At 63.3% G+C, this 12,068-nt stretch overlaps 1 protein-coding gene across 1 annotated transcript in view; it reads right to left on the bottom strand.

Moving 5' to 3' along the window:
• Positions 1-457: 457 nt before the first annotated feature.
• SIGLEC1 (sialic acid binding Ig like lectin 1) overlaps positions 458-12,068 on the bottom strand; it is a gene marked incomplete at its 5' end in the record, with an annotated part of 26,781 nt that continues 15,170 nt past the window's right edge. Inside the window, 7 exon segments of the mRNA XM_085214959.1 lie at positions 458-849; positions 950-1,058; positions 2,320-2,616; positions 3,889-4,143; positions 6,663-6,935; positions 8,139-8,390; positions 10,876-11,148. Coding sequence (XP_085071085.1) covers positions 714-849; positions 950-1,058; positions 2,320-2,616; positions 3,889-4,143; positions 6,663-6,935; positions 8,139-8,390; positions 10,876-11,148 — 1,595 coding nt within the window.

Here is a 12,068-nt window from a genome sequence, read left to right as displayed (position 1 = left end):
AATCAATGAACTTCAGCCTTGTGAGATGCGGAGGGATGGATGGGGGGGAGGGGGGAGCTGTGCACTGGGGGGGGCACGGGGGGGTCCGGTGTGGAAATGCCTCAAAAAGGTGATTGCCAGCCTCGGGGAGGGGCTGCCCGTGTGCCCCCCCCCCATCTGTCAGCACTCAGCACGATGGAGGTTCTGCTGCTGCTGGGGGGGCTCTCAGCAGGAGGCTGGGGGGGTCCTTGCTGCCCCCCCTCCCCCGAGGCTTCGTCTTTCCAGCCGAGCCCCATCAGGAGGGGTTGCTGAGTGCCCCCCCCCCCAGCACGGTGGCAGCACGGTGACACCAAACGGCGGCGGGGCGAAGCCACGGGGCGGCACTGGGGCTGCGGCGGGGATTTGGGGTGCAGCCCCCCCCCATGTGATCCCACAGCCCCCCCAATCCCCCCCCAATTCCCAAAGCGACGTGCGGAGCTGCTCACTGCTCCTGTTTTATTCCTGGGGGGGGGTCAATCCCCCCCCACGCACCAAATAGAGCAGCATCCTTAACGGGGATGGGGGAGAGGGGGGGTCACGTCGCTCCCACGTTGGGGAGGGGGCGGTTGGGGCTGCCTGGATCCAGCCAGGCCGGGCTGTGCGCATCCAGCTGCTCCATCTGTGCCTGGGGAGCTCCGGCCATCTGGGATGGGGGGGGGGGAAGGAGCAGCCCCCCCACCCCCTCCCCAACCCGGTTAGGTGCGTCCCCGGGCCGGGGGGATCGAGGTGGGCTCCTCAGTGCCCGCTGGGCCTCCTTCCAGCACCGCCCCCCCCTTCCTGCTCATCTCCACGGAGTCCTCAGGCACGGGCAGCGCCCACCTCTTCCTCAGCCTGTGGGGGGGGGGGCACAGCTGTGTGTCCCCACGGCCCCACATCTCCCATACCCCCAAATCCCCCGTCCCCATTTCCCCCTGTCCCCATCCGTCCTCACCTGGGCCACATCCTCACTGCCAGCACAGCCACCAGGACCAGCAGCACCACAGCAACAGCAGCAAGGAGCAGAGCAGCCACCACAGTGAATGCCAGCAGGTGGGAGAGCGCTGTGGGCGGATGGGGGGCAATGAGGGGGCAGCACCTCACCCCATCCCACATCCCATCCCCATTGCATCCCATTGCACTGCATCCATCCGCATCCCATTGCATCCCATCCCATCGCATCCCATCCGACCCCATCCCCACCCCATCCCATCCCATCCCATCCCATCCCATCCCATCCCATCCCCACCACCCACCCCACCCCATCCCATCCCATCCCATCCCATCCCATCCCATCCCATCCCATCCCATCCCATCCCATCCCACCCCACCCCACCCCATCCCATCCCATCCCAATCCCATCCCATCCCATCCCATCCATTGCCATCCATCCCATCCCATTCCCATCCCATCCCATGCCATCCCCACCCCACCCCACCTCATCCCCACCCCATCCCATCCCATCCCACCCCATCCCACCCCACCTCATCCCACCCCATCCCACCCCATCCCACCCCATCCCACACCCATCCCATCCCATCCCACCCCATCCCATCCCCACCTCATCCCATCCCATCCCATCCCACCCCATCCCACCCCATCCCACCCCATCCCATCCCATCCCATCCCATACCATCCCATCCCATCCCCATCCCATCCCATCCCATCCCATCCCACCCCATCCCATCCCATCCCACCCACCATCCCATCCCACCCCATCCCATCCCATCCCACCCATCCCATCCCATCCCATCCCATCCCATCCCATCCCATCCCATCCCATCCCATCCCACCCATCCATCCCATCCCATCCACATCCCATCCCATCCCATCCCCATCCCATCCCATCCCATCCCATCCCATCCCCATCCCCATCCCATCCCATCCCATCCCATCCCATCCCATCCCATCCCATCCCATCCCATCCCATCCCCATCCCATCCCATCCCATCCCATCCCATCCCATCCCATCCCATCCCATCCCATCCCATCCCATCCCATCCCATCCCATCCCATCCCATCCCACCCCATCCCATCCCATCCCATCCCATCCCATCCCATCCATCCATCCATCCCATCCCATCCCATCCCATCCCATCCCATCCCATCCCACCCCCCCCATCCCCATCCCATCCCACCCCATCCCCATCCCATCCCATCCCCATCCCATCCCATCCCATCCCATCCCACCCCATCCCATCCCATCCCATCCCCATCCCATCCCCATCCCTTCCCATCCCATCCCTCCCCACCCCCACCCGTCCCCCCACAAACCCGCACCGCTCCCCCCACCCCACACAGCCCCCCGCCCATCCCCGCACTCACTGCGGGTCTCAAAGAACGCCCTGGCCGTGCCGTTTCCCAGCCGGTTGCTGGCGGTACAGCGATATTCCGCCGCGTCTCCCGGTCCCAGCGCTCCCAGCTCCAGGCGCAGCGCGTTGGGGGAGGCGGCGGCTCGCAGCCCCGGGCCGCTCGGCGGGGCCAGGCTGGAGGCCAGGAGATTCCCCCCTCGGAACAGGGCCAGGACGGCGGGGGGGCGGCTGGAGGCGGTGCACAGCACGACGCCCGCGCGGCCGTGGCGGTTCTCCAGGAAGGTGCTGATGGAAACGTCCCGCGGGGCGTCTGCGCGGAGGGCAGCGGGTGGGGGCGGGATCCGGGTCCCCGTGGTGCTCGGCGCAGCGCCGTGCCCAAAAGCAAACCGGGTCACACGGGGGCTCCGTGCCCTCCCGATGCCCTCCCGATGCCCGCCGTGGGGGTCTCGGTGCCCCCGTTCCCCGAACCACATTGGGGTTTCACGCCCCCCCCCAGCCCTGGGGTCCGCTCCCGTGCCGTCCCAACGCCCACCATGGGGGTCCCGGTGCACCCAGTCCCAAATCCACACTGGGGTTTCATTCACTCACCAGCCCTAGGGTCCCCTCTGATCCCATCCCCAACGCCCACCATGGGGGTCTCGGTGCACCCACTCCCAAAACCACATTGGGGTTTCATGTCCTCCCCAGCTCTGGGGTCCGCTCCCGTGCCATCCCCAACGCCCACCATGGGGGTCTCGGTGCCCCCGTTCCCAAAACCACATTGGGGTTTCACGTCCTCCCCAGCTCTGGGGTCCGCTCCCGTGCCATCCCAACACCCATCATGGGGGTCCCAGTGCACCCAGTCCCAAAACCACATTGGGGTTTCACGCCCTCCTCAGATCTGGGGTCCCCTCCCGTGCCATTCCAACGCCCACCATGGGGGTCTCGGTGCCCCCGTTCCCAAAACCACACTGAGGGTTTCCTGCCCCTCCCAGCCCCTTCCTACCCTCCCCGCCCCATCCCAAAACTCAAAGCATGGGGTCTCCAAATCTGACTTCATAGGGTTCCCTCCCACGCCATCCCAACGCCCACTATGGGGGTCTTGGTGCATCCAGTCACAAAGCCACATTGGGGTTTCATTCCCTCCCCAGCTCCTTCCTGCTCCCACTCCACCCCAAAACTCAAAGCATGGGCTCTGCAAATCTGACTTCGTAGGGTCCTTTTCCGCGCCATCCCAAAGCCCACTAAGGAATTCCTTGTGCACCCATTCCCAAAACCACGCTGAGGTTTCCTGACCTCCCCAGCCCTTTCCAGCACCCCACCCCAAAACTCAAAGCACGGGGTCTCCAAATCTGACTTTGTGGGGTCCCCTCCCGCGCCATCCCAACACCCGCCATGGGGTTCTGGGTTCATCCATTCCCCAAACCACGCGGGGTGACCCAGTGGGATTCCCACCCTTCCTGCCCCTCTCCTCCCCCCAGCTGCTCGTGGGTTGGGGTCTCCGAATCCCCCTCAGAAGGGCTGGCTGTCGTCATGCTGGCTCTAAAGGGAGAGGAGGAGGAGGAGGAGGAGGAGGAGGAGGAGGTGTGCTGGGGGCACTCACGCAGCACGCTGAGGCTGAGCGGGGCCGAGGATTCGCTGCCCCACGTCCCGCTCACCCGGCACTGATAGAAGCCGGTGTCGGCGCTGGAGACGGGGCTGAGGACCATGGAGCTGTGCAGACCCTCCCGCAGCCACCGGTGGTCTTTGTACCAGCTGTAGTTGACCTCGGCCCCCAGCCACAAGCCGGCCGAGCAGTTCATGGTGACGGTGGCACCTTCGGGGACTTCTGGAGACGGCTCAGCCGTGACTCGGATGCCTGAGCGGGAGGAGGTCGGCACGGGTGGCACAGAGCTGCGGTGCCCCATTCCCGGCCACGGGTGGGCGATGGGCCCTGAGCTGCTGGGGGGCAGCCGACCCACGGCGCGGCGTGGGGCCGGGTGGGGGGGGGCCCTTCCAACCCGACCGTGCCGCCGTGCAGTGAGCCGTGAGGACCCCTCCAACCCAGCCGTGCCGTGAGGACCCCTCCAACCCAAGCCCTGGTGATGCCACGGCCGCGCTGGGACAGTGCCGTGAGGACGCTGCGTATGGCCGTGCCACGGCCAGCACCACGACCCCACAAGGACGCTATGGCCACGCCGTGGTGACCCTACAGTGAGTGACACCATGGCCAGGCTACAAGATGCTGTAAGTGACCCCACAGTGGCACCGTGGCCGTGCTGTGATGGTGCTGCAACGACACGGCGGCCGTAGAACCACAGAACTGCTCAGGCTGGAAGACCTTCAGGATCATCAGCGATGCTATAATGCTGTAACGACACCGTGGCCGTGCCGCAGTGACTCTGCGATGACCCCATAGCCGTGCCATGATGTGTCTATGATGACCCCATAGCCAAGCAATGACGTATTTTTATGACCCCATAGCCGTGCCACAATGACCCTACAATGGCCACTCTATGGTGACTTTATGATGACCCCATAGCCATGCCATGATGACCCCACAGTGACACTATGGCACACTACAGTGACTCTGCGATGACCCCACAGCCATGCCATGATGACCCTATGGTGACCCTACAGCCGTGCCTTTATGACTCTGTGAAAACCCCATGACCATGTCATGATGACCCTACAGCGGCACTATGGCACACTATGGTGACTCTGTGCTGATGCTATCACTGTGCCATGATGACCCTACAATGACCCTATGGCACACTATGGTGACTCTACGATGACCCTATAGCCATGCCATGATGACCCTACAATGACCCTATGGCACACTATGGTGACTCTACAATGACCCTATAGCCATGCCATGATGACCCTACAATGACCCTATGGCACACTATGGTGACTCTACGATGACCCCATAGCCATGCCATGATGACCCTACAATGGCACTATGACCATGCCATGATGACCCTACAGTGACCCCATAGCCATGCCATGGTGACCTTACAATGACCCTATGGCACACTATGGTGACTCTACGATGACCCCATAGCCATGCCATGATGACCCTACAATGGCACTATGACCATGCCATGATGACCCTACAGTGACCCCATAGCCATGCCATGATGACCCTACAATGACCCTATGGCACACTATGGTGACTCTACGATGACCCCATAGCCATGCCATGATGACCCTACAATGGCACTACGACCATGCCATGATGACCCTACAGTGACCCCATAGCCATGCCATGATGACCCTACAATGACCCTATTGCACACTATGGTGACTCTACGATGACCCCGTAGCCATGCCATGATGACCCTACAGTGGCAATAAGGCCCAGTAAGGTGACTCTACGATGACCCCATAGCCATGCCATGATGACCCTACAGTGGCAATAAGGCCCAGTAAGGTGACTCTACGATGACCCCATAGCCATGCCATGATGACCCTACAGCGGCACTATGACCATGCCATGATGACCCTACAGTGACCCCATAGCCATGCCATGATGACCCTACAATGACCATATGGCCCACTATGGTGACTCTACGATGACCCCGTAGCCATGCCATGGTGACCCTACAGTGGCAATAAGGCCCAGCATGGTGACTCTACGATGACCCCGTAGCCATGCCATGTGGACCCTACAATGGCACTATGACCATGCCATGATGACCCTACAGTGACCCTATAGCCATGCCATGATGACCCTACAATGACCCTATGGCACACTATGGTGACTCTACGATGACCCTATAGCTATGCCACGATGACCCTACAATGGCACTACGACCATGCCATGATGACCCTACAGTGACCCCGTGGCCATGCCATGATGACCCTACAGTGGCAATAAGGCCCAGTACGGTGACTCTACGATGACCCCATAGCCATGCCATGATGACCCTACAATGGCACTACGACCATGCCATGATGACCCTACAGTGACCCCGTAGCCATGCCATGATGACCCTACAGTGGCAATAAGGCCCAGTAAGGTGACTCTACGATGACCCCGTAGCCATGCCATGGTGACCCTGCAGTGGCAATAAGGCCCAGTAAGGTGACTCTACGATGACCCAGTAGCCATGCCATGGTGACCCTACACTGACCCTATTGCACACTATGGTGACTCTACGATGACCCCATAGCCATGCCATGGTGACCCTACAGTGGCAATAAGGCCCAGTAAGGTGACTCTATGATGACCCCGTAGCCATGCCATGGTGACCCTGCAGTGACCCCGTAGCCATGCCATGGTGACCCTGCAGTGGCACTGCGGCACACCGCGGTGACTCCATGCCGATGCTGCGCCACGCTGACGCCGGTCACAGCCTGCCATGCACCGCCACCCGTCCCCAGCACGGCACTCACCGCTGGCACTGAGGAGCAGGGACGTGTTTGCGGCGCCCAGGCTGTTGTTGGCCACGCAGACGTGGGGTCCCGCGGCCCCCGGCCCCTCCAGCCTCACCCGCAGGGCGTTGGGAGCCCCCCACCACCGGGGGTCCCGCGTGGAGCCCAGGGCGGTGCGGCCGCGCAGCAGCACCAGCTGGGAGGGGGGCTGGCTGTCCGCCGTGCACAGCAGCTCCCAGTGCCGCCTGCCGCCCGTCTCTGCCAGCAGCAGCAGGGACAGCTGCCGGGGGGGGTCTGCAACGACAAGGGGGTGCTTCAGCCCTGGGCTCCTCCTGCGGTTTGGGGCCGGTGTCACAGAAACACAGAACCACAGAACAGCCCGGGTTGGAAGGGACCTCAAGGATGATGAAGCTCCAACCCCCCCCAATGCAGGGCCACCAACCTGCACATCTCACAGCAGCCCAGGCTGCCCAGGGCCCCATCCTTGCTGGCCTCGAACACCTCCAGGGATGGACGGGGATCCACAGCCTCTCTGGGCAGCTGTTCAGCACCTCCCCACTCTCACAGCAAACAACTTCCCCTGACACCCAACTGAAATCTGCCCTCCCTCACCTTCCAACCATTCCTGCTGTTTCTCCCCTTTCCAAGAGCTGATCCCCTCCCGTCTGCAGGCTCCCTTGAGGTCCCGCAGGCTGCACTGAGGTCACCCCGCAGCTTCTCTTCTCCATGCTGAACAGCCCAGCTCCCTCAGCCTGGCTTTGTGGGGAGGTGCTGCAGCCCTGCTCATCTCTGTGGCTCCCCTGCACCCTCTCCAACAGCTCCTGTCCCTCCTGCACTGAAGGCTCCAGACCTGGGCGCAGCGCTGCAGATGGGGCCGCATGGAGGCAGAGCAGAGCAGGACAACCACCCCCATCCCTGCTGGCCGCCCTTCTGCCGGCGCAGCCCAGGATCCCATTTGCTTTCCGAGCTGCTGCTGTTGGCCGACATCCATGGGGACGGGAAGGCAAGGAATGGAGGCCAAGCAGCCCCCAGGCATCCCCCCCCCGTCCTCCCCCCAGCACCTCACCGGCGCTGGAGGTGAGGCTGGCAGACAACGCCTTGCCTTTGCTCCCCGACCCGCAGCGGGTGACGCCTGCCGCAGGGACACCAGCAGGGGACAAAACGTGAATCACCCTCACGCAGAAACGTTTTTCCCCGGAGCGACTTCGCTTCTTACGTTCGCGGAATCTCTGAGCGGCACCGAAGGGGCCACCAAGCCCGCCGCACGCGGAGCCGCTGCTCTCCCCGCCCTCCCGTTAATGACGGAGCTACAACCGCGGGGACGGATCCCAGCCTCCGAGTCCCAACCCTTTCCGACGACTCCCGTCCCACCCGGAGCGGCTCCCCGGGACGGGGCCGGCGGTCACCAGATGGCGACACAGCCCACCCTCCCCTCCCACCCGGCAGGACCCCCCCCACCCCCCCCCCCCCAAAACGAGCCCCCCCGGCCCCACTCACACAGCACCCTCAGCTCGGCAGGCTCGGCCCGTCGCGTGCGCGCTCCCGTCCTGGCCACGCAGCTGTAGGCGCCCGCGTCGCTGCTGCGGGCGGCGGGGAGCAGCAGGGCGGCGGAGGGACCTTCCTGCAGCCACTGCCCGTTCCTCAGCCACGCGTACGTGGTGCCCAGCTCGGGGGACGCGTCCTCGCAGCTCAGCGTGACCGCAGTGCCCTCGCGGACCTCGGCGGCGGGGAGCATCCGCACCCTGAGGGCTGCAGGGGTCGGGGTTGGGGGGTGCTGCAGCCCCCGGCCCCGTGGAGCATCTCGTGGCCAAGATCCACGGCCGTGCCATGGGGCAGCCTCACCTCCGTCCCCATCCACAGCTATGGGGCAGCCTCACCTCCGTCCCCATCCTCAGCCATGGGGCAGCCTCACCTCCGTCCTCATCCACAGCTATGGGGCAGCCTCACCTCCGTCCTCATCCACAGCTATGGGGCAGCCTCACCTCCGTCCCCATCCTCAGCTATAGGGCAGCCTCACCTCCGTCCCCATCCTCAGCTATGGGGCAGCCTCACCTCCGTCCTCATCCTCAGCTATGGGGCAGCCTCACCTCCATCCACATCCCCAGCTATGGGGCAGCCTCACCTCCGTCCTCATCCACAGCTATGGGGCAGCCTCACCTCCGTCCCCATCCACAGCTATAGGGCAGCCTCACCTCCGTCCCCATCCCCAGCTATGGGGCAGCCTCACCTCCGTCCCCATCCTCAGCTATGGGGCAGCCTCACCTCCGTCCTCATCCACAGCCATGGGGCAGCCTCACCTCCGTCCCCATCCTCAGCTATGGGGCAGCCTCACCTCCGTCCTCATCCCCAGCTATGGGGCAGCCTCACCTCCGTCCTCATCCCCAGCTATGGGGCAGCCTCACCTCCGTCCTCATCCCCAAGCTCACACGTGGTGGAGCACCATCACCCCACACCACGGAGCACCATGGGTGAACCTCACCCCATCTCCACGCTATGGACACCATGGAGCATCCTCACCCCACACCCACCCCATGGACCTCCTCCCCCTCACTGGAGCCCCATGAATGAACCTCACCCCATGCCCGCCCCATGGACCACCTCAGCCCCACTGGAGCACCACAGACGAACCTCACCCCACACCCACCCCATGGAGCACCATGGAGCACCCTCACCCCACGCCCACCCCATGGACCACCTCACCCCAAGCTCCATGTCTGCACACCATGGAGCACCCACACCCCATGCCCACCCCATGGAATGACCTTACAGTCTCACCCCATGCCCACCCCATGGACTTCCTCACCCCCAGAGGAGCACCACAGATGAACATCACCCCACACCCACCCCATGCCCACCCCATGGACCACCTCACCCCAAGCTCCATGTCTGCACATCATGGAGCACCCACACCCCACACCCACCCCATGGAATGACCTTACTCTCTCACCCCGTGCCCACCCCATGGAACGACCTTACAACCTCACCCCATGCCCACCCCATGGACTTCTTCACCCCCAGAGGAGCACCACAGACGAACCTCACCCCACACCCACCCCATGGAGCACCATGGAGCACCCTCACCCCACGCCCACCCCATGGAACCACCTCACCCCAAGCTCCATGTCTGCACACCACAGAGCACCCTCACCCCACGCCCACCCCATGGAATGACCTTACAGTCTCACCCATGCCCACCCCATGGACTTCCTCACCCCCAGAGGAGCACCACAGACGAACCTCACCCCACACCCACCCCATGCCCACCCCATGGGCCACCTCACCCCAAGCTCCATGTCTGCACATCATGGAGCACCCACACCCCACACCCACCCCATGGAACGACCTTACAGTCTCACCCCATGCCCACCCCATGGAACGACCTTACAACCTCACCCCGTGCCCACCCCATGGACCACCTCACCCCAAGCTCTATGTCTGCACACCACGGAGCACCCACACCCCACTCCCACCCCATGGAATGACCTTACAACCCCAACCTATGTCCACACCATGGAACAACCTTACAACCTCACCCCACACCCACCCCATGGAACCACCTTACAACCTCACCCCGTGCCCACCCCATGGAACGACCTTACAACCCCAACCTATGTCCACACCATGGAACAACCTTACAATCTCACCCCATGCCCACCCTATGGACTTCCTCACCCCCAGAGGAGCACCACAGACGAACCTCACCCCACACCCACCCCATGGAGCACCATGGAGCACCCTCACCCCACGCCCACCCCATGGACCACCTCACCCCAAGCTCCATGTCTGCACACCATGGAGCACCCACACCCCACTCCCACCCCATGGAACGACCTTACAACATCACCCCATGCCCACCCCATGGAACGACCTTACAACCTCACCCCATGCCCACCCCATGGAACGACCTCACAACCTCACCCCGTTCCCACCCCATGGACCACCTCACCCCAAGCTCCATGTCTGCACACCACGGAGCACCCACACCCCACTCCCACCCCATGGAACGACCTTACAACCCCACCCCACGCCCACACCACGGAGCTCCCTCACCCCCAAGCCCTATGGCCGCGCCACAGAACACCTCGCTCCACGCACCACCCAGCCCCCCCACCCAAAAGCTCTGCGCCCACACCACGAAACGACTCCATCCCGAGCCCCCCACCCACAGCACGGATCGCCTCACCCCGCGCCCACACCGCGCAGCCCCTCCCCCCGCCGCGCCGCCCGCGCTCACCCTGCACACGGACGCGCACGGAGGTTCGGGCGCTGCCGAGAGAGCTGCGCGCCCGGCACTCGTACCGGCCCTCGTCCCACGCTGCGGCTGCCGGCAGCTCCACGCGCAGCGCGTTGGGTTCCCGGGGCCCCACGGAGCCCAGGACCACCTGCTGCCCATCCCTGTGCAGGCTGAGCTCAGCCGGGGGGCTGCTGTCGGCGGTGCAGAGCAGGATGAGGGCTCTGCCCCCATTGCTCTCGGTGAAGGATTTCAGCTGCAGGTTGCGGGGAGGGTCTGGGAATGAAAGGAGAGCCGGGCTGGTGACGGTGGTGCTGCGGTGCGCTGTGCTGTGCTGTGCTGTGCTGTGCTGTGCTGTGCTGTGCTGTGCTGTGCTGTGCTGTGCTGTGCCTGCATCGCCCCCCAGCCCTGCAGGCATCCGAGGCCAGGCTGGATGTGGCTCTGGGCAGCCTGGGCTGCTGCTTGGTGACCTGCACACAGCAGGGGTTGGGACTGGGGGAGCGCTGTCGGCCTTTGAACCCAGGCCGTTCTGTGATCCTATGATTCTATGGGTCTCTATGAGTCTCTGTGGGTCTCTGTGTGTCCTTATGGGTCCCTATGGGGGATCTATGGATCCTTATGGATCCCTATGGGTCTCAATAGGTCTCTGTGTGTCCTTATGGGTCCCTATGGGGGATCTCCGAGGATCTGTGTGTCCCTATGGGGGATCTATGGATCCCTATGGATCCCTATGGGGCTCTATGGAGATCTATGTGTCCCTATGGGGCTCTATGGAGATCTATGTTTCCCTATGGGGCATATATGTATCCCTACGGATCCCTACGGGGGATCTATGGGTCCCTATGTGTCCCTATGGGGCATATATGTATCCCTATGGGTTCCTACGGGGGATCTATGGGTCTCTATGTGTCCCTATGGGGGATCTATATGTCCCTATGGGTCTCTATTGGGATCTATGTGTTCCTATGGGGTATATATGTATCCCTATGGGACCGTATGGGGAATCCATGGGTCCCTATGGGGGATCTATGGGTCCCTATGGATCTCTATGAGTCTCAATAGGTCTCTATGGGTCCCTATGGGGCCCTGTGGGGGATCTCTGGAGATCTATGGGGATCTATGTGTCCCTGTGGGGGATCTATGGATCCCTATGGGTCCCTATGGGGGATCTCTGGGGATCTGTGTGTCCCTATGGG

This window comes from Meleagris gallopavo, chromosome 35 (assembly GCF_905368555.1).
Source record: "Meleagris gallopavo chromosome 35, MGAL_WU_HG_1.1, whole genome shotgun sequence".
NCBI classification, from domain to species: domain Eukaryota; kingdom Metazoa; phylum Chordata; class Aves; order Galliformes; family Phasianidae; genus Meleagris; species Meleagris gallopavo.
The sequence above is the reverse complement of the archived record's forward strand: the minus strand, read 5'-3'. Positions and strand labels throughout refer to the sequence as shown.